The following is a 23,407-nucleotide window of genomic DNA, read 5'->3' on the forward strand; positions in this document are numbered from 1 at the left end:
TTTTAGCTTGTTTGCAACAGCCTTGTCTTCCTTAAGTGCTGCTTTAGGACCTCGATCATCCAGTGGCCTCACTTGATTGATTGTAACTTTTGTAGTTGCTGTTCAGTCTGCTTCTTTTACTGTGCTGTTTAGCTATGGTGGCATTCCTTCCTGAGATGACATATACCCAGTCAATATGATGATATTTGAAGTCCCCCATTATGACTGCATTTTCTGCCTTTTGTAGCCTTTCTCACCTCCTTGAGCATCTCATGATCACCATCACCATCTTAGTCTGGTGGTCAGCTGTATATTCCTACTGCTATACTCTTATTGTTCAAGCATGGAATTTTTATCCATAGAGAGTTTATGGCACAGTTTGATTCATTTAAATTTTTTACAGTATTTGATTCTATACTTTTTTTTCACATATAGTGCCACTCCACCACCAGCACGACCTACTCTGTCATTCCTATACATTTGGTATCTTGATATTACCGCATTCCACTGCTTTTTTTCTCCCCACTTATTCCACCAAGTTTCCACAATGCCTATTATATCAATATCCTCATTTAATGCCAGGCACTCTAGTTCACCAATCTTAATACTTAGACTTCTAGCATTTGCATATAAGCATTTCTACATTTTGTCAACATTCAGTTGCTTGCCTCCATGTATTCTATTTAAATGAGACTCTTAATTTGACTGTCCCTCACTAGCTCCTACCTTAACTTTACCAACCTCTTTCCAGTTCTGTTTACTTGGATATAGAATTTCCCCTTTAATAAATTCATCCCTAAGGGATGTCCCCTCCTGAACTGTGTTCTCTTCTCCACCTGTCACCTTTACCCAGCCCTTAGTTTAAAATATCCTCTACAACCTTTTAAATTTTTCGTTCCAACAGTCTGGGTCCATTTTTGTTTAGGTTGAGCTCCTCCTTCCTGTATAGGCTCCTCCTTTCTCAAAAGGTTCCCCAGTTCTTAATAAACCTAAAGCCCTCCTCCCTACCCATTGTCTCATCCACATATTGAAATAATGCACTTCTTCTTGTCTTTCTGGCCCTGGATATTGAACTAGAAGCATTTCAGAAAATGCTACCCTGAAGTTCCTGGACTTTAATCTCTTAGCTAGGAGCCTACATTTGGCCTCCAGGACATTTCTCTTACCATTTGCTGTGTCATTGGTACCTGCGTGTACCACAACCACTGTCTCGATGTCTCATGACATCTGCAACCTTTTGCTCCCTGCAGGCAATTTAACATGTTGTTCCTCCAGTCATCGCAAACCCAACTATTTTCATTAATTGAATTCCCCATTACTATTCCTTGGCTCTTCCTAATAACCGAGGTTCCTTCCCCAGAAGGAATATCCTGTTTGAGAGGATTTCATGACATCATTTGGAAGGAAGGTCCCAACTATGAGACTGTTTCCTCACCAGCTTGATGTTCTCATCCTCCTCAACAGCACAGGGGCTGTCAGACTGAGGGTGGGACTTCTCTACTGCGTCCATCAAAGTCTGTGGACCTCTGTCTCCCTTATCCGTCTCAAGAGCCCATACTATCCCTCTGAGAGCCATGACCTGCTTGCACCAAATGCACACATACACCATTTGCCCACAAGGCAAGTAATTGTACATGCTGCATTCAGTGCAGTAAACTGGAAAGCCCCCGCTCTGCTGCTGCCTGCATTCTCTTCTTATGCTTGCAAGGTTTTTTGCACGGGTTGAGGGGTGAAGTTTACAGTCTGTGTGTTAGGTCTGTCTGCCTTTCACATTCCCTCTCACGCCTGCCCTGTTTGCTAGCTCCTCTGGTCCTTTAGGAGCTGACTTTTTAAACCCTTGTTCTGTCTGAGTTAGCCTGCACCCTGTCAAAGACCGCTAAAGTGGGTCAGGGAATCAAAGGATGGCCGCTTAGTAAACTCTCAGCCTAGCCTAGCACACAGCCCCAAAACAGGCCACACGATAATCTTTAATCAGGCAAACACACAACGGACAGACTGTCCATGACAATATGCATGACCCACGCAGTGTGTTTTTGCACAGAGGGCTGGTGAGCCAGGAATGGCGCCGGGCCCTTGATTCTGGTGAAACTTGCTCTGAGCTGGGAATGCGAACTGTCACCAAGGCTACAGCCCGGGGCCTGCATTCTGTCACCAAGGCGACCGTGTGGGGGTGGGGCCTGTCAAAAAAAGCCTCTATTGTGGCCTTCCCAGGGTAAAGGAGTGGGAGGAAGGAGCCTGCTAATTTACTTATTAGAAGTGTAACGAAAGGAACCTGCCTAGGACTGACTGAGCCTTTCGTGAAGGAAGCAGCAGGCAAAATCGGCCTGTCAGCTGCGAGCGGCTCCCAGGCCCTGCTCCGTTGTCGGATAGCTCTTCTTGGCTGTCATCCCCAGTGCAGTGAGCAGGTACCGCCCTGGATTTCTACCTCCTGCTGCTGTGCTGTGCTCCAGAGGCTGTCTCTGCTTACATCGTTAGAGCAGCGACTATTTATTAAACCCCTGGCTGGGGGGCGGGAGCGGGGAGACAGAGCGGGAAGTCCCCCTTAGGCCCCCACTTTCTGGGCTGAGGTGACTGGCATATCAGAATGTAAAATACGGAGGGGGGGAATACACTGGGGGGTTGGGAAGTGATTGGACCCTGAGAGCCAGGGAGCAGTGAAGGCCTTTAATTCAGTGCCGCGGCAGAGATGTAAGTGCAAAATGGCTCAACTTAAGTCCCTATGTGTTTGTTGAATTCCCTTGGCTGCTCCTTCAGTCCCCACAAATACATCACTGTGCTACACTGGCAGTTATTTCATTTTGGGGGGCCCATGCCGTACCCTGCATCACTGTGCTGGCTTGGCAACTTGCAAGCTACTATACTCTCTGAGGTTGGCATCTGCAGAGGACTAGGAGACTCGTCACTGGACCATAATTAACCTGTGACCAGGGAGCTAGGAAGTGTGCTCCCAACCCTGACTTCCTCTTCTGGGATTGGAGGTGAAACTGGCAACTAAAACACCAACTTTTCACTTGTTCTTCCTCACCCCTATCTGTAGCATAGGCCTTTGTGGGCCCAAATGAACCCCAGGAAATTGTAAAGTGCTGCTCCAGGCAGCTCTTTACAAATGTTTTCAGGTCTAATCTACAGCTCTAGACTTCAGGTCAGATACAACACCCAGTTGACAAAGATATACAGAAATTCTGGTGTTCTGTATGACTGTTGAGGGTCAACTGTGTACTCAGCCCTGGATGGCTCAGAGTATCAACTCAGAAATGAGCTGTTCAATTCAATTCTGGTTTAGTTAAATATCACTTCTAGATAGAGTGTGACATTTATCCACTGGAAGTACATGTGATAGGGGAGTGTCGACTGCAAAAAATGGAAAGACAAAGCTGTTTACAGTTTGGAAGTTCTAGCGTTTGGGGTTGTTTTTCTTAATTTTAATTCCTGATGGATTCTCATTGTAATGCGTGTAATCTCTCCCCTGAACTAAGATGATACAATATTATTATTATTATTTATTAAATAGACCTAGCTCATCTTCTACTTAAATTGGAAGGTCTTTGTGGCAGGGGGCTTGTCATCTTGTTCGGTTTGTCCAGAACCTAGCACAATGAGTGGTGAGGTACTACTACGCTACAAATAAAAATATTATTTACACATTATTTGCATTGCAGTAGAACCAGGGCACCATTGTGCTAAGCACTGTGCAAACATATAATGAAGAGATGAGAGAACATATGGATATAACCACTAAAGTATGAGGTACCAGTGAGACAGTTTTGATGAGTATCAGAGGGGTAGCCGTGTTAGTCTGGACCTGTAAAAGCAGCAAAGAATCCTGTGACACCTTATAGACTAACAGAAGTTTTGGAGCATGAGCTTTCGTGGGTGAATACCCACTTCGTCGGATGCGACAAAGCGGGTATGCACCCAAAAAAAGCTCATGCTCCAAAACTTCTGTTAGTCTATAAGGTGCCACAGGCTCTTTGCTAGTTTTGATGAGCACATTGATAACTCTGAGAGAGGTAGGTTAACTGGTCATTGGCTATTCTGTTCCAGTTTATTTTGTGAAAAAACTGTGTTTATCATTCATGTCACTTCTGAACAGTTTCAGTTCGGACCTCCATAGTATTTCTTGGTAAGAAGATGATGCAAGATAGCCCAATATATATCCCTACAGATTCAAACCATGGTGCTGTGGACTCTCACTTGTAAGTTATGAAACTTTTTTTTTAAAGGGTGATCTTAATTTTTACTGTCTGCCCTTTTATCTATAACTCTTCACCTTTTCCTCCTTCCCCACTGTAGTAACCATTCTTTGTTTTATTGGGTTATAAGTTAAGATGGACCCTTTAATCACATTGATCATTCTGTAATGGTTTTTCCTGTAAATTTATTATACAGCACTCTTCCAAGAGGGCAAAGAAGGGCTTTGTAAATAAAAATAATCTCCCATCAGACAAAAAAGTCTGTTTTTAAAAAAAATCTTATAACCAGGTTATAGGCTGTAGCCTAATTGTTAAAGGTAACACTGCTGCTATGGTTATATTTTTAAGCATTATTCTCAGTTTTGTGTTTAAATGCAGTGTAGCAGCTAACAGATGACTCTGAAATAAACATCATCAGTAATACAACCTTATAATATATTATGATCAGGTCCCAGGAAATCAGCACCACTGCCTCTGAACATCTGGATGAGTCAAACAATGAGAGCACAGAAAGAGATAGTGAAGGAGAAGAAAAGAAAATGAGGAAAAAGGCACTGCCTATGGACTGTGCGCCAGCACCAAATGAGAAATTAAAACAAGCACAGAAGATGGCAGAAAAGTTCATTAAAGAAAAAGAGGTAACAGAAATTGGACCTGGACCTTTTGCTTAAGTTACTTTTTAAAAATCCTCTGTTTATTCATTTCTATTTGAAATGCCTCAGCATTATCACCAACGGTGTGAGATTGGAAGCAGTAAGGTTTTATGTTACTTGGAAAAGTGTCAGATTGATAGTACTGAGAACTGAAATTCTATAATGATTTATCAGTGTAAAAGGATAGCTGGTCTCATGTGGCTAATGCATAGGACTAGGACTCAGGAGATATGGGGTCAATTCCAAGCTCTGCCACAAACTCTTTGTGGCCTTGGGAAAGTCACTTAATCTAAGTTCCCTGTCAGTGAAGTGGGAATAAGAAGACTGCCTTTGCCCGTCTTGTCTATTTAGATTGTAAACTCTTTGGGTAGCAATTATCTCGTGTTTGTTTAGTATGTAGCACAATGCAGCTTTGGCATCAGTTGCAGTCTCTAAGGCCACGTCTATACGACGCGCCATTTCGGCGCGTTAAAATCGAAAGCTCGGGGTTCGATATATCGCGTCTCGTCTAGACGGGGATATATCGAACCCAGAGCGCGCTTACATCGATTCCGGAACTCCACCAAAACAAACGGCGTTCCGGATTCGACATGGCGAGCCGCGCACATCGATTCGGCGCGGTGAAGAAGGGTGAGTAACTCGATTTTAGATATTCGATTTCAGCTACGCTATTCTCGTAGCTGAAATTGCGTATCTAAAATCGATTTTCACGCGTCGTGTAGATGGGGCCTAAGTCTAGATCCTCAAAGGTACTGTACTTAGGCCTGAAATCAGTCAGCATTAGGTGCCTCGGTGATTGGAAGCAGTAGTTCCAGCTTCCTTGTGTGTTACAGCCCTGACTAGGAGGGAGGGATAAGGTAGTTAAGGTTAGTCTTTGGCTTTTGGTCAAGACTGCACAAACTAGTAGCACTAGTGGCAAACTGTGACCATGCTTCTGCAATAGGCACTCTGTCTGGTAGGAAGTGGATTGAATGACTCGTTGGTTTCACATAGGGAAACTATAAGTCATGGAATGGTAATAACTTTGGGTGACTGCCAGTTAAGCTGACTCAAGCCAATAACCATGAGGTCAGAGGTTCTCTCCCTGTTACAAATATTGTGTCATCCAGCCCCCAGTGAAGTTATTTCTTCTGTAGGAAGTGAAGTATCTCAAGGCCATGTTTAACAGATCACAAGGTCCCACCGCATAATCTGTAAATGACCCATACAAAGGGGTAGCAGGTTTGCTGTTCAGCTGTTGCATTACTTTATTTTAATTGTAGTAAAGCTGATGTTTCTATCATCTTTTTCCCAAGTAGGGGCTTTCTGTTGTAGGCAGCAACCAAGTCATTCAGTTCCTACCAGGAAAGATTCAAAAAATTAGCAAGCATTTTTGGGAACCCAAATATAGATGTTGAGCCTAATAATAGCAGCGGTGGGAAGTTAGTCATCATCATGATGTTTCTGATAACTCTCAACAATCCTGAGATATTAATAGTCACACTGTATTTGCATTCTTTAAAAATCTTTTTAGCCTGCTGCTAAGGCTCCTTCCCACCATGCCTGCCTGTGAAAAGATCTCCTCATCGGCTTCCTCTCATTGCAGCTTCTCCACATGCTCATTTCTTATGCCGAGACCACCACCACCGCCCTGTTTCCAATAAAAGGAATTCCTCTACTTGCTCCCTGTCACTGCGATCCTTTCCCAGGGAGTCTCCCATCTGCTTTCTCCTGCACCTCAAGTCCCTGTGCAGAGCTTTGGTGGCTACAAATATTTATATTTGTCCCTTGAGGAGTCTCAGAAACAGCCCTGTTAAAGGTTCCAAGCTAGGGTTCATGCTGCATCTCCTGACAGAAGCTGTGCGGCCCAGGTGGAGGAAGCAGACGTAGGTGGCTTGATGCCATCTTTGCACTGCCCAGATTCTGGGCTTCTGCAGGGGCTGAAATGGCTCTTGTGTAAAGTACTACAGCCCTTGGGGACATCAGAGCGGCCAGGCCTAGAATCCCAGTGGCTCTGAGTGTTACAATAACTCTTCTTCCTGCCTTCCTTTCCTCCTAATATGGGCAACACAGGGCTACTTATGTCAACCCTATGCTAGGGAAACTGTCCCTCACCTGTTACTGCTCTGGGGGAAAATCTGACTCTACAATCATAAAACAGACTGACTCAGAGCTGTGGTAGTTTAGTAACAAATTCACAGAGAACACATGCTTTTATTCTAACTGATATGTAAACACTTCCCCACTTCGCTTGGAGAAAACTCGGGAGGCAGGATGCTTACACAAAAATAATTTCTACTCTGTTTTGTTCTTCAGGTGTATAAAGCCAACAGGGAACTTATTCGATGTGTGGCTCTTACTAGAATTATCTATGGAGATGGGCACTGGCAACTGGCACAAGCATTCACCAACCTGGCTCACAGCTATTTAATACTTCAAGGTAAAAATCTAATTTCAGTCGTCCCCCATCAAAAACTTGGAAGACAGTGAAATTTGCTTAACTACTTTGATCCTGCAAATATTTATGAATGTCCCATAATGGGACTACTGGATGAGTAAAGTTACTTACATGCATATGTTTGTGCGGGACTGCTCCATTAATAATGAAAGCACATGGTATGGAGGAGTCACCTGATGGTGGCATTACACAAAATCTTACAAGTTCTTTTTACCGTGCAAGCAAGTTTATACTTTATGAAGAAATGTTGTGATGGTGTTAGTTTTGTTATGAAGTTGGCCTTGGAGAGAATCTCTGGCAGATAACAGAGTTTGCACTCTGCCTTATTTTCTGTATTTGGAAAAAATTCTGGAGACAAAGTAACTTCCTGGGAATGCCTGTCAAGTCTTCTGAAAGAAGAGATTGCCGGGGTGCCGTTTGTAGCTCTCTCTTTTCCAGGACTGGTGTATATGTGTAATAAAGCAAGTTACATCTAGGAGATACCTAGAATCTGCATAATTGATTTCTTCTTCACTGCAAAGCTGACCGCAAGGCACCCTACATCTGCTACTACTAAACAAAGGGGCAATGCTGGTCTCAGATGCGGAACTCTAGTATCACTAGAAGGGTCAATGCACATTTTCATCTCAGAGTGCATAATAGTTCATTTTTTCCCCAACACTAGAGATCAATGAGCTAAATTCATCCCTGGTGTAAGTTTATTGGAGCCAAAACTGAGTCAGTGGTTTCACAAATGTACATGTGAGAGCAGAATTTGGCTGAGGACTGATGGTTAGTAAGAGAGCTGTCCATTCATATCTATGTCTTATAGTTGGATATAGCATACTCATCACACAAATCAGGACTTCCTTATGGATGTGGCGCTTGCCAAGCCAATTTTCAGCAGCTTCATCAGCGAAGTGCAGAGCCCTCAGTCCACCATCAAATCTGGTCAGACGGCAGTTATCAGTGATGTGTGACACTGGCTGTCTTTGACCACAGCCTCCTGTGGTATCCTCTCATTGGCCCAAGGAGTGAAGGCTGTCTGCATATGGACCCTGGCCCATTCAAAATCGGTTCAGAAGGACCCCTGAGCAGTTTGGCATATCAAAGCCAGGTACACACGTGGTTGGGTCAATTATAAGAGACTGGTTTCTGGTGTCAGATGGAGACCATTCTGGGTAGCTCAACAACAAGCGCACTCGTGGGTAGTCAAAGAGTTCTCTGTATAGTGGCAGGCTCAGGCTTGCCCGGATCTTCTCAGTCATTCTGGCTGTAGCATCCTCATGATGGATATGTGGAGGAGTGATGCTGCTTAACATAGGGAGCCACGGTACTGGTGTGGGTCAAATTGTCCCAGATTCAATGTGAGATGAATGGAGCCACACCAGAGCACAGTATTCTGCTGCAGAGTAACAGAGGGCTAAACCGGATGATTGGAGAGTCTGAGCATTTGCTCTCCAGGAAGTGCTTGTCAATTTGTTTAGAATTCTTTATCTTGGCTGCAGTTTTCCTCAGGTGGTTAACATACATGCGAGATCTATCTAGGGTTACTCCAAGATAGACAGGGTGGGAATCTGTGTTTCAAGCAATGTCCATTGAGAGAGAGATTCAGTTCTTGGTCTGTTCTGGTTTTGTGAAGATGGAACACACTGGAAACTGTCTTGGTCATACTTGTTGTAAATGCCACCAACTACAGTATTCGGCCATCCTAATCAAGTCAGCATGTTTGTTGTCTTCAAGTTCTTGTTATGACCTTGCTTGGACACCTAAGCAAATGTCATCTGTGTATATGAAATTGCAGGACTGGGTGTATGTAAGGTCATTTATGTAAAGGTTGAAAAGCATTGGTACTAGCACAGAGCGTTGGGGGTAGACCGTTGGTTTGCCTTTCCATGCAATAACTTTGACTTCTATGTGCACTCAGAAACATCTGTTGCGGAGGACAAAGTCAATGACTTTAACTACTCATGATGGGAGTGCTTGTGATAATTTGACTAAGAGTCCCATGTGTCAGACTGTGTGATATGCTGCTGTCAGGTTCAGCAATATGGCTCCCGTTTTCAGGTTTTTCTGAAAACTGTTTTCAGTTAAAGTTTTCAAAGCTAGCACTGGATCGCAGGTGCTCTGACCTCTCCGAAAGCCTGCTTGCTTAAAGCTGATTTTTGACTCCACTTCTGGGAAGATGCGCTGAAGAATGAGACTCTCCAGGACCTTAAATGGCACAGACAACAGAGATATTGGTCAATACCTGTAGCTTGCAATGTTATGAGGCTCCTTCCCCAGTTTCAGGAGAGCAATGACTTCTGACATTCGCCATGTCTTCAGAAGCTGTTCTTCACTGACCTCTCATGTCACTGGTGAGCCTGGTGTCCCAAGATGCTTCAAGAACTCTGGCGATATGTTATAGTCAGCAGCAGGGCTGCTCCTAATATAACTCAGAATATTGTCAAACTCAGTGGCTGTGAGCAACTCTGTGTTGCCAAATGGTGTTTCTCTGATGGAACTGATGCCATTTGTCATGGACTTGTTGTCTTTCACGTGTCTAATTTGGGGCCTTTGTCACAGTCAGCAGATGGCTAGCAGCTTGATTTGGAGTGACTGGTCGGTGGCTTTGGGCTGGTGGTTGCTGAGCTCCACCGAGACAACAAATCAAATTCCAGCCCTTGTGGCTTGAGTGGGGCATCTAGATTCCAAGGTGTCCCTTACCATTGTGTCTCTCCAGCAGCATCCATTAATTCAGTGAGGTGATCAGCAATATGTGGATCACCAGAGGGTTCACACTGACTGAGTAGTTTAGCACATTCAGCATCAAAGCACGCGTATAGACTGGATGGTGGCCGCTGAGTAGGGATGTGCAAGTGGCTTTGAAGATGGCTCCTCAGAATCAACTGGAAGCTTCGCTATTAGTAGAATTGAAACTTACTGTATTAGTAGGACAGAGACTGAGTTTCAAAGCAAGGTTTAAGAGTTAGCTTCAGCTCTGTGGTAGGAAATATCGTAATGATGGGATCCTTCACCTTTCAGAAGAAGAACTGAAATCATGTGGTGTCTGTATGTTGTGTCATCTTGTCTACTCCATGAGCTGGCCTTGAGCACAATAGCAATAATTACAAATAAAGGGGAATAGAAAAGCAGGGACACAAAATCATTTTAAAAATGGAAGTGGAGTTACATTCTTCATTTCATAATTTTGCCTTCCAAAGGTAACAAGTGTTCTATGTTCCATAATGCTCATTGAGTTGCAAACCTAAAACACAGTTCCTAATAGGAATTATATGGATTGAGTGATTATGTATCTCTATTTATTTTTCTACTAACTCTGTTACTCACAAAAAAAGTTTGATTTATAAAACAAGTTTTCAAACTTTTTTTTTTTTAACGCTTATCAGATTAAAAATCCAGCTTCTGGAAGACCTCAGCAAATTTCGGCCAGTGCTTTCTGGGTTTTGTATGCATTCCTGGATTGCATAAAGATATTTCCGCCTGGGGAATGGAACTACGCTAACATGTAGGTTAAGAGTGATCAGAATAATTGCAGTAACCTATAAAAATTTGCAAACTGGAGAAATGCTGCCATCTACCTTTAGTTTGAATTAAAACATGAACCAATGTATTCCCTGGGCACAGACCTCTAAAGGACACTCAGCATTAATATGCTCTGAGTGCTATTGCTGTTTAGAAATACAAGAAATATTGCTTGAATCAAAAGTGAGTAAATTCCTTGAGTTTCATAATCACAGATTCCTAAATGTCCTGGGACAATTTCAGAGAACTAGATCTCCTTGCTCTCAGACAGATCTCCTTATTTATGTGCTTACATCCTCTTTATCAATGTCTAAAGGAGGGGTTCTCAGGACATATTATTTGGTGGCCTCAGAATGCGGCCGTTCTCACAATTTTTCCTATAATACATAATTAGCTTTAGGAAAAACAAATAAATATTCCCATCCAAATCACTGTAATTTATTTATTGCTAGCTACTAAGTCTGCTATGAAAAGCGATATTAACAAACATACAAGTATCACTTTTCACAGCAGACTTACTCAGCCCCGCAAGTGTGGGGACAAATTAAGCCCTGGATGGGGGATCAGGGGAGGCAACAGGAGCCGGGGCAATGGGGGGAAAGATTGTCGGGAAAGAGGGATGCATTAGGACTAATGATAAAACAGATGATTACTCTCCTAAAAGGTGTTTCATCTGGGGAATGTTGTACAATCTGTGACTCTGCTGAGTCCCTTCATCTGCCTATTTTCCCTACATGTAACATCTTTATCTGCATAATTGTTCTGAAGGCTATTTATTATATCTGTGTTAAATAGCTTTAAGAGATTATTTCCCCCCTGAAATTCTCCCAAGTGTTTTCTTATACATCTGGTATGAAATCCTGGCCTCCATAAAGTCAATGGCACAGCTTCCTTTTTGCTTTAGTAGAGCTAGAATTTCATCCTTAGTGTCTCAATTGAATCTCTTCAGAGAATCTTATAGTTCAGGTCTTATTTTCAGTTTGAAGTTGCTGTTGCTGTTTTTGTTACTAAGCTCATTCATCGTCTTCTTCTAGGTCTTCCTGCACAGGCCATAGAGCATGTGGAATCAGCCAAACATATCATGCTGACAGGGATTCGTACACCTCCAGCAACTCCAGAGGACAAAAGAGAAATATTAGGAACTCTTGTGACTATCTACTTTACCTTGGGCGTAGCACATCTGGCACAGAACAAATATCCTTGCATTTGACAATACTATTTTTTTATTAAAATGCCTAATACAGAATGTTTGTTAAAAATGTAATAATCATTAGTACTTACTTTATAGTATTTTTTTTCCTCTTCGAGGTGCTCCATACAATAACTAATTAATCAAGTGGCAGAACATATCTGTGAGATAAGTGGGCAAGTGTTCTTATTCCAGATGGGAAAATCAAGGCCAAAGAATTTAAATGACTTTCCCAAGACCTCAGAGAGGGTCTTGTCAGAGCCAAGCTCGAAACTAGAAATAAGGCACATTTTTAACAGTCAGGACCATTGGAACAAACTACCACAAGAGGTGGTGGATTTTCTATCACTTGAAGTCTTCAAATTGAAAGTGGATGTCTGTCTAAAAGATAGGTTTTAGTCAAACACAAGTTATTGGACTCAATATAGGAGTAACTGAATTAAATTCTATGTCCTGTGCTAAACAGGAGATCATACTAGATTGTTTAATGGTCCCTTCTGGCCTTAAAAAAATCTATGAAAACTGGCTCTGTTTTCTGAACATCCACTACACACTTTTACCCATCAATCTTATTTTGTTGTTACATGTTAGGGCTGTGCACAGACCTTGATACTTTTATTTATCTTTGGAGCTTTGTTCCAGAAAGTGATATAAATTAGTATTATAAATATTAGTGGTGAAATTTCACTGGAAGGCTCCACCAAGCCAAAAATCCTACATGAAGTCCAGATGAAAAGTCAATGTAAAGAATTTTATACCATTTCCCACTTCCCCACCTTCCCATATTCAAGCTCTCTTTAAACCCTGTCGTCTTGTTCATTCTCTCTTTAACTGTAAATGCTTCAGAATGGAATATGACCAACCCTATGTTTTGAAGAATGCCATGTACATTTGCAGATCTTTGTAAGTGAAGACAGCAATGGATTTTTATGAATAATGTAATTTACTACATCCTGTAACTGAGAGTTCCCATCCATACCTCAAAGGTATCTCCTGTAAGTGAGAGGCGGGAAATCCAAAACAATATGCTTGAAAACTGTATTGATTGTATTGCAAAGACAGTTCTGGAAGCTAACACCTGCACAACTTGTTCTTTTCTGGTTAGTTTCTGCCTACATGGTTTTCTTTGTTTACTGGCATGTATTTTTGGTGGTTTTCCTTGACTGTTACACTGGCAAAGAATCCTACCTCAGTCTGCAGAAGGCAGAGAGACTCATGGAAGAACTTCAAGAACTGGATGGGAGAGTGATCATGGGATTAAAAATATCTGAGAAAGATTTAGTCATTGCATTGGGCAGGTAAACACAAAAACCAAAATGAATGCCGTGTGTGAGCAGGTGCTTGGGCTTTTATGTAAATGGTATCTTACTATTTCTTTTGTAACAGAAAATGTATTAGTACAAGGGTAAAAGACTTAACTGGGAGCTTTGTGTGTGTGAGGAAAACAGGATGAGGGCCTCTGAGCCTGTCTCATGTGTCCACTGATATGGACAATAATCTCTTTACTTGAGAACCTAACTTTCTACACTTTCTTTCAGGACATGTTTGCAGCAAAACAAGTTGGACTTTGCCATAAGTTATTTTGAAAAAGCTGTTGATGCAGTAATTTCAACGGAAGGCGATGCGGCTCCAGAACTGATAAATCTTTATCAGAAAATTGCCCAAAGTGAGCAACTGAAGAAAAACCATGAAAGAGCCATAGCATATTTATTACAGGTAGGAAGTCTCATAAATCTTTTTAGAGCAGCAGGACTAAGTAAAAATCACAGCTCTTAGCTGCAATGATTAAAGTTCACTAATCTGTTTGATATTAACTTTAGCAAGGATCTGCTGAAGAACCCTAACAGGAAACATCGCCAATGATGTGAACATGGTATAAGGAACCATAATAGCCACTTTTGCCGTAACAATTGGCAACTATGAAAATAGCTTTACTAACATATATAGTTGGTGATGTACAAATGTGTTACAGAAACTGTTCTTGGAATTTCTTTAGAGAGTTCTACTCTAACGATTGACTCTAAAAATCCCATACATGAGTCCTCTTTGTGTCTCAATTATTTCCTTATCAAACTGTGCGCAGCTTATTATTAAAAATAGATTTCCCCCTAACTGCCATCTCTGTGGACCCAGCCTGGGATCTCCTGGGGCAGCACCTGTAATAAAGATTCTGTATGCCAAATCATGTCCACAGAGACACTTGTTCAACCTTAGAGCAGTCAGTGGTTTGTACAGATGTCACTGATTTGCCCTGTAATTGCTGCTTTGTAAACAATTCTGGGGATGATGCACCATGACTAGAACCCAGCTTGGTTTCCCACTGTTGTGCAGGCTCTGCAAGGCTGACAGGAATATTTTGTCATTAAAGTCAGCAGCTGTGACTCTGAATAATCACAGACATCTGGTCTGAATAAGAAGGGGCAATTTTTGCCCAGTCACTTTCTGAGCAGAACTGTATTTTAAATTATCTTCATCATAAGAGACGTTGCTCGTTAATCATATGTGCTAAGCACTGTTAGCAGGGTTTGAGCACTCAGACATCACAGTGATGGGAGCAGCATAAGAACCTGAACAGAACAGAAGATAACATGGTTCCTCTGAGAAATCCTCATAGTACAGTTTAAAAATTGCATCCAGAGTCGAATTAGAGCTAAAATGAGCCCACATCCACCAAAGACCTTTTCCACCTGGCAGACCCTTGTTCTCAGCCACTCTGGATAGATTCAACTTTTTCCCACTACTCTTTTTCCCAAGTGAGATAGCTCAGCTAGTCTAAGGTTACCCTGGCTGCCAGCAGCAATCAGCTGTGTTGCACTGCCATCTGCTGCTCTGCCTCAGTAACTGTGAGAAGGGGTATATAAAATATGTACCAGGGAGTCATGAGGAAAAGCCCAAGCTTCAGTTCCACAGTGAGGCTGAGTCTTCCCTGCAGAGTTAACCTAAATTATCTACATTCAAATTAACTCCTCTTGAGTTAGCCTTGCTCAAGTGAGAATGGCCACACTGGGGAAAACAATAAACAAACACTGGACTTGCACAGAGTGATTGTGTTAGCTGCTGACAAGTTGTGCTAATACGAGATGTAGCCGCTATTCCCTGATGGGCCAGCCAATTTTGAGTTAAAAGCATTACTACACTGGTGTTAAGGGTTTTTCATGTGTGGACGGTACCCAAGTTACAGGCAACACTCAAATTAAGGGCACGACTTCGCTGGCAATGTTAAAGGGCTGCCACGGCAGCACTTTAATGTGGCTTGTGTAGTTGCAGCAGAGCCGTGGGAGAGAGCTCCCCCAGCGCTCTTAAAAAAAACAAAAAAAACAAAAAAACCCCACCTCTAGGAGGGGTGTAGCTCCCAGCACTGGTGCACTGTCTACATGGGCACGTTACAGCGCTGAAACTTGCAGTGCTCAGGGGGTATTTTTTGCCACCCCAAGCATGGCAGGGAGCCTTTGGCGGCATTTCTGTGGGAGGTCCACCGGTCACGTGGATTTGGCGGTGTTTCTGCGGGTGATCTGCCAGTCTCGCGCTTTCAGTGTACCTGCTACCGAATTACTGCCGAGCCGTGGGACCAGTGGACCTCCCACAGAAACACAGCCAAAGGCTCCCTGAGTGCCGCCCTCACAATGACCCCTCCCCCTGGCTTGCCTCCCCAGGCACACACTTGCTGCGCTGGTGCCTGGAGCCTCCCCTGTTTTTCACACACTGTAAAGTACCAATGAAGACAAGCCCTGAGAAAGAGAGTAACTAGAGATAATACAGTTTCTCCTATTCTAATAAAGCTCCTTCTATGATGTTGGAAGAAAGTGACTCTTTTTGTGATTCTTTACTATTGTCACATGGCAACTTCCTGCAGAATTTTGATCCCCGCTCTCTGTGGGGTCTGAAGACTGAAGAACTTGACTTAAGCTGCCTGCCGCATCAGGCAAAGGCAAAACAGTGGCTTCTTGCTTTGAAACCATGCTAAACTACTTAACGCTGTATAAATAAATGACCTCCACCTTTACAGAACCAAAGGATAAAAATTAGAAACAGGTCTAAACCAGACACCCAGCTCCAAACACAATCAGCTTGTGTATGTTTAAAAGCTAAATCTGGACCTGAATCAGAATTTTAATGTAGGTGTAAAGCAAAACCCAGGGTACAAATAGCTCTAACTTCGGTGGGTTGGAAGCTTTCACCTCTCTCTAATAATAATAAAGATTTATTTATTTAAATTTTACTCCATGTGGGAGAGGCACAATCTGAGGAGAAGAGATACTGAGTGCTGGTTCAAATATTGGGAATTTAAACTGCTTTGTTTGGTGGAATTTTCCTGTTCCAGAGGGTTGCCTTGTTTCTGCACCTGTGGCTAACTCAACAAAGGTGGTGTTGTCTATGAAAATACCTGCCTTTGTAGACAGTCTATTTACTGTACTTGCATGCAGTGTTTATTTAGCATAAATAATCTCCATCTTTGTTAGGCCCATTCCATTTGCCTGGCTCTGCACAAGAAACTTAGTGTTGAAGCTGCTCAGACAGGCTTGTTGCTGGGCAAAGCTTATGCTGCAACTGGAGACCAGCAGCATATTGGTAAGTAAGGAAGAGGTTTACTGTACCAGAATTATGATTCTTCTAGTGCCTAATGTAATGCTGTAACTTGAAGGTGAGCCAGGAGATTCTAAAAATGTACGTAGCCTATTTAGGAATATACACGCTAGTAAAAATGAGCTGACTTATGGAATATTCAACACCTGAAGTTTGTGGGATCATTGCCTGGAACTGGCACTTCACTCCACTTGCAGTGTGACAAGTTCTGCCTGCAGTTTACCGATGTAAGCCCCACTGAAGCCAGTGGAGGTTGCATAGGTGTCTCAAAGCAGAATCTGGACCATTGCATGTAACAGAAGATGAAGGGTTATTTTCTAGCAATAGCACCTGCAAGTTCAGGTGTTTAATATTTCCTGGATTGGTGGATTTTTTTTCAGTGTGAATGCCCCTTTCTGCTGTCTACTGATTTATAATTCATTTCCATTGACTTCAGTGGGAATTTTGAATGTAAAGAGTGCAGTATTGGACACTTGCTGTGCATCTGTAGAGCTTTATTAAATCATAGAAGATCAGGGTTGGAAGGGACCTCAGGAGGTTATCTAGTCCAACTCCCTGCTCAAAGCAGGACCAATTCCCAAACACATTTTTGCCCTAAGTGGTCCACCTCAAGAATTAAACTCACACCCCTGGGTTTAGCAGGCCAATGCTCAAACCACTGAGCTATCCCTCCCCCCAACTTTACTGATGCAGAATTAAGGTTGCCAGGTACCCTTCCAGAATGTCAAGTTTAGCAAAACTCAAACCAGGAAATACCAAGCTAAGGTTGCATTGGCATTTACTTTAACTGTGTAGGTTTTGCTTTGCACCTACATTCAAATTCTGATTCAGGTCCAGATTTTACTTTAACTGTGCTGGCAATAGCAACTGGGAATTATCTGCATGCAATCCAGTTGCATTCCCTTTGTGCTAAATGTAGTTGTATTTGAATGGTGGAGGCATACTTTGGAGCAGCTTCAGAAAGCTGTGATTGTGACTGCATCTGAATCTCTATTTTCTCACCTAGATTTGCAGTTATTTAATTATTACCTAGCCACAGTAGTATAAGACCTTGCTTTTATATAGTGCTTTTCATCAGTAGAGCTCTAAGGAAAGAGGTACACGTGTACCTTGAAGTTCCAGTCTGCATCATTTCCATACAGATTTGTGTAGTTTGTGTCAGTAGCAGGGATCATCTTGTCATGGATATTGTTAGTAATGAGATGGGATATGACAACAATCTGTGGATTTCATAATAGGTTGGTATCCTGTGTGCAAGTGTGAAGGGGTTGTAGAGGGCTATGAAGTGGCTGTTAAATTTTACAGGTGTGGTATTCTGTCAGGGGAGCAGGCGCAGTGTTTGAGTGTAGGGCGATGGCAGGTAGTGCCTGTCCATTACAGTGAAGAGGCAGAGTGAGAATCTGTGTTTATATAGGTGTAGTGAGACATCACTCAGAGGGCAGAGTTAAGGTTACATTAGTGTCTACCTTAAATGTATTTCCTGGTTTTCAAAAGTTTGAGTTTTGCTGAATTCAACATTCTGGAAGGGCATGAGCTATCACCGCACAACCTTAACTCTGCATTAACCAACTTTTTTTGCCATTTTTTCCTAGTTTAAAAAAAACAACCAGAAATGTTTGTTATAGGAGATAGTGGTCGTTTAGACAGTTGTAGTTCTCATCTAGGTTTGCAGTTGGTACACTACCATAGCTGGGTAATAATCAAAAGACTTAGCTTTTATATAGTACTTTTCATCAGTAGAGCTCAAAGACCTTTAACATTATTAAACCCATCCTAGAGGCAGGAAACTCATGGGTCTTTAGACTACGTAAAGTGAGTTTACTGGTCTGAGTCCAGACCCCAGTGAATTGGTGTCCCCAGCACAAGCATTATCACTCCACTCAACACCTAGGAGAGAGCAGTATCAGCAGAGAGGCCCAGGAGCAAATGGCCATGGAAACTGAGTTACCCCTACAGGTGGTCTCTCCAGGGAAAGGTTGAGGCCCATTGGCAGGGCAGTGAAGTGAAGCTCATACACACACTGCTGTGCTTTGGTTGTTCTGTAGATAAATTAGACTTCAGTCTAGCAGGTTTTCATGTGCCCTAAAACTATTTTGTTTAACCTTTTCTTATTAAAATAACTTCAGCCTTCAATGAGGTTGCTTGGGATGTAAGTAGGGTCAAAATTTAGCCCTCTGCATTTAGGGAAGCTAGAAGCAGCTCTTTATACCCACATAGTTAAATTACTAATAAAATCCACTATTTGTATGGGATTGTTACCTGGGCTGGAGCTGAGATGTTCTGTTCTAAAAGGGTTCCAGTCTGTCAGTAATAATTACTGTGCTTATTTCTAGGGGCGGCTGAAATGTATTTTACAGAGAGTCTGATTGCATATCAGGCAGCATTGGGTGCAAAGGATTCCCTGACACTTACTGCCATTGAGGAATTCAGTAAATGGCTTGTATATGTAGGGAAAAAACAGGTAACACCAAATACAAGCTTACAAGCTTAGTGTTTGTAGCCATATAGAATGTGCATGTGCAGGTGTGTGTCAGAAAAAACACACCTCCTTTGATTGCTCTCTGGTGCCATCAGCTCCAAGGGGAGGTTAGGGCAGCCGGGGATGAGCAGTTTGCAGGAGTAGGCTCGCTGCCCCTTCTACACCTGCTACAGGAAGGAAGGGTAGCATAGGAGCCACTTCACCAGCACTGTGCCACTGGAGGATCCCCGTACACCAGATCCTTCATGGACTGTAGGGCAACTTTGCACTGGCAGTAGAGTCCAGAATCCATGGGTCTCTGTCATACTGTCAGCGTGGGTGAGGGGGAACTAAAAAGCAAACATAGCAGCACTGCTGACATGGAATCTCCATGCTGCTTGGTTTAGCCATGTGTCACCTCACTTGCTTGGCAATGTAAAAGTCCTCAGGAGATACAATCCTGCTCCCATTCAACTCAGTGAGAATACTCCTATTAAATGCAAGAGGAGAAAGTACAGACCTCCTACAGTCTAGGTCATCTTTTTAATAGCACACCAAACAGTGCATGTTAAGAGTTGCCCGAGCACTTAGTCAATGTTTGGGGCCTTGCCAGGCTGTTACCATTAGGAGGAGAAACTGATTATAAGAGTCAGGTATTTCTTTGTAAATAAACAGGATTGCACGAAAGTCTTATTTCCCTGAACAAAGTAGGAGAAAACAGCAGTTTCCTCATTCACAATTTCCATGCCTGCCTTTTCAGCCAGTTCTGTGCCCCAAGAAGGTCTGTCTCCAATCTCTCTCAGGGCCATGCTCACACCTGCTTCCCTTGCTGTATGCTGGCTTTCTCTTGCTTTCACACAGACACACCAGCTGCAATCAGTCAGTGCCCCCAATATGTACATTTGTAAGCTCCAGGAAAACCCCTTTGCCCACATGGCTTAGGGCTTGGCTACGCTTGTGAGTTAGAGAGTGCATTAAAGCAGCCCCTGGCACCCTAACTCCTGAGGTGTCCACATAGAGTGCCTGGACTCTGCAGCTGGAGCGCTCCTGATAATCCACCTCCACGAGAAGCATAAAGCTTTCTGCCCCCTGGCTAAAATGCCCGGGCATCAGTGTGGACAAGGTGTCTCATTACTGCACTGTGATTGGCCTCCAGAAACATCCCACAATCCCGGAAGTCAAGTGGCCATTGTTCTCATTGTTTTGAAATCAGCTGCAGGCATGCGGATATCCCCTTTCAAAGCTCCATTTCTGACATCCGGCATGCTTATGTGCTCCGGGACAAAGCAAACCATTAGTGTGGAATGCTGCTGTTGTGCGTGCGTGTGTGGGGTGAGAGGGTCTGCTGCTTTCTGAACTTACAAGACAGCATGCTGACACGCTCTCAGCCCCCCAAAACACACTGTCTCTCCCCTCACATACACACAACACACTCCCTGTCACACTCCACTCCTCCCCTCACATTTGAAAGGCACATTGCAGCCATTTGCGCACTGGGATAGCTACCACAATGCAGTGCTCTTTGTGGCATTGGAAGAGCTGCTAATGTGGGCACGCCAGTGCGCGTGCAGCTGACAGCATACATATACTGCAGCATTTTCCCTGCTGCCATCTCCGAGGGCTGGTTTAACTCCCAGCACTCTACATCTGCAAGTGTAGCCGTGCCCTTAGTTTCAACTTCATCTTGCATGCAGCCTGGTGCCCTGGGTGGTGGCTTCCACTCCCTCCAGCTATCATATTCCATGAAGGAGCCATCAGCTTTAAGAAGATCTGTGATTACTTATAGCTCAGAGACATGCTTGTTGGCAGCCATTAACACTTTCCAGTATAACATTACATATACAAGGAGTGAAATCCTGGCCTCACTGAAATCAATATGCTGGCAGTACAGCCCAGAATCCATACTATTGACTTCAGTGGGGCAAGATTTCTCCCTTTTTTTATGAAGATCCTGTTTCTATGTGTTCTGATTCTTCCATAAGCAATATTTGATGGACAGAGGAGTTTTTTATGTAACATTACTCTCCCTATATTCTGAAAAGTAAGCAGTCACCCTAAAGGACAGCTCAATAAAAGTAGGAGACTAAAGATAGTATTTTCCAAAGTGCCTAGGCGCTTTGGAAAATTTTGCCCCAAGATTATTTTTAAGGTACACATCCTCCAATATTTTTTTGTGGTACAGAATTATACATAATGCAAAATAGTACACATTTACATTATAGTGTATGACTCTTCACATGCTTATTGTTACAATACTGGACATGGGACACAGGACATTAGGTGTCAAATAACAGATGTCTCATAGAGTCAGGTGGTCACCCTACCACACTTCCTGAGTTTCCATTTTGTAGAAGTGAAACTATCAGTCTTAAAGATCAGAATTATAATCCGTAAGGGTTCCATATCATTGGAGAATGGCTGTAGATCCCAAGACGCATTGGTGTTAAACTCCAAATGAGTTAAACATGCAGCAGTCACTCATTTAAAGATGCTGATTCAAAAATGAATACATTTTTATGTGCTAAGTTATGTTGCCTTTTTCTCTGTAGCAGGCCTACAGGCTGCTGAAAGATTCATTGAAATCCATAATAGACACCTATGGTGATTTTAGTGAGAAGGCAGCTGAAACTTACCATATCATGGGCAGTATCTGCCTGGCAGAGGGAAAGATGAGAGAGGCTTACCAGCTGTTCAATAAGGTAATTACATTGCTAGTGATTTTCTTGGAGTTACTGCCTCACGGTGTTTGAAAATGTAAATGCACACTAATTTTCCAAACTATAAATCCTGCTAGAGATATCAGGCTTTATTTCTCTATAGATTGTCAAGGAGTCTGATATGCAGATCTTATTCATGTTAGTAATGAGATTTGCCCACCTAAACCTGCCATCTGTGCCAAGTCCACACAGGGATTTGGGCTCAGCAGGCAACTGAAGATACAGCTGGCGAGCAACTATGTACCATACTTACTCCCCTGCAGAACCCCTGGATACTGGATTGGCTATCAGTTGGGATTTAATAGTGCTGATGAACCACCATAACAACTGCTACCACACAGCTGGGGAGGGGAAGCAGGCTACAAAACCTATGCTGTTGTGGGGAGGAGGGGGAACAGCCTCTCAGCAGTGACAACCCATAGCTATCTCCTGTCTTAAAAGCCCTCCTCCCACCCCCAGTGGAATGAATAAAAAGAAGCTCCATAAATTAAAAATGTACCATAAAAAAAGAACAGGAGTACTTGTGGCACCTTAGAGTAACAAATTTATATGAGCATAAGCTTTCGTGGGCTACAGCCCACTTCATCGGATGCCTAGAATGGAACATATAGTGAGGAAATATATATACATAAAGAGATCATGAAAAGGTGGGAGTTGCCCTACCCATTCTAAGAGGCTAATTAATTAAGATAAGCTATTATCAGCAGGACAAAAAAACCCCAAAACCTTTTGTAGTCGAAGTCACCACAATGATGTCCTCCTTCTCAAACCATGAATCAGACCCTACGCCCACTCGCCTCAGTTTCCCCACTGTAAAACTGGTTAATACCTCATCACAATGATGTCATCAATAATTAGTTAAGCAGAGCGCTTATGAGAAGTGTCAACAGCTGATATATTTATATACCTGTATTTAATTCTACAAGACCCACCATTAGCTCCCAGATCAATTCCAATTAAACAATACCCTCTGACACACTGAAGGCAGAACCACTGGAGTTCTTTTGCTAATATGTAATAACTAGGCAAAATCAGAAACTTAGCAACTTATGATTTGAAGATTGGATACCAAACTTCACTTATTCGTTCATTTTATGCTAAACAGTTTGCAGATCAAATAAGCTGTTTCATGGGCCCTCGAACAGAAACTGAAAGAGACGCAAGAGCTCCTGACTGCATTATAGACGGCATCATCAACATGTTATTTATAGTAAATTGCATATTGTCAGATGCTGTCCGCCTCAGGGCATGTAGCAACTTCGATAACAAATGTCATATACAGTACTGATCTGTTTAATATAATGAACAAAATTAGCAAAATACCCCCCCCCCACCCACCATAAGTTAGAGCACCTGCAACATCCGCCAGGGTGCAATGATGTACAGTAGTCCAGCTACCCTAAGACATTCAGCTCCCTCTCACACATGTAGTTAGGGCACTATTTACACCTCACCGCTTCGTGCTGTGAATTTCACCGCGTTCCTGAAGTCACTGTACATGGCCACAGCAGCATAGAAGTTGAGGAGACCAGAATCAGCACCTGGATATCATAAATTCATAGATTTAGAGACTGAAGGACCTCGAGAGTCATCGAGTCCAGTCCCCTGCCCTCATGGCAATCCATAATACTGTCTAGACATCACCAGAAGACATTTATCTAACCTACTCTTAATATTCCAGAGATGGAGA

General features: G+C 42.8%; 1 protein-coding gene across 1 annotated transcript; it reads left to right on the forward strand.

Annotated features, from left to right (window-relative positions):
- The first annotated feature begins 4,075 nt into the window (after nt 1-4,075).
- TTC23L (tetratricopeptide repeat domain 23 like) lies at nt 4,076-23,005 on the forward strand. Its single transcript, XM_075067478.1, has 10 exons — nt 4,076-4,175; nt 4,621-4,810; nt 7,121-7,244; nt 11,804-11,963; nt 13,131-13,256; nt 13,497-13,674; nt 16,419-16,527; nt 18,876-19,003; nt 21,550-21,699; nt 22,823-23,005. Exons 1-10 carry the CDS (start codon nt 4,111-4,113, stop codon nt 23,003-23,005), a joined length of 1,413 nt encoding a protein of 470 aa, XP_074923579.1. The 5' UTR covers nt 4,076-4,110.
- Nucleotides 23,006-23,407: the final 402 nt, after the last annotated feature.

Source organism: Chelonoidis abingdonii, chromosome 6 (genome assembly GCF_003597395.2).
Source record: "Chelonoidis abingdonii isolate Lonesome George chromosome 6, CheloAbing_2.0, whole genome shotgun sequence".
Classification (NCBI taxonomy): domain Eukaryota; kingdom Metazoa; phylum Chordata; order Testudines; family Testudinidae; genus Chelonoidis; species Chelonoidis abingdonii.

Excerpts from the sequence above, each read along its gene's own strand:
- TTC23L (XM_075067478.1), top strand. The coding sequence starts at position 4,111 with ATGATGCAAGATAGCCCAATATATATCCCTACAGATTCAAACCATGGT. Across the intron at positions 4,176-4,620 it reads GGTGCTGTGGACTCTCACTT|GTCCCAGGAAATCAGCACCA; the intron begins GTAAGTTATGAA and ends TATTATGATCAG. Across the intron at positions 4,811-7,120 it reads AGTTCATTAAAGAAAAAGAG|GTGTATAAAGCCAACAGGGA; the intron begins GTAACAGAAATT and ends TTTGTTCTTCAG.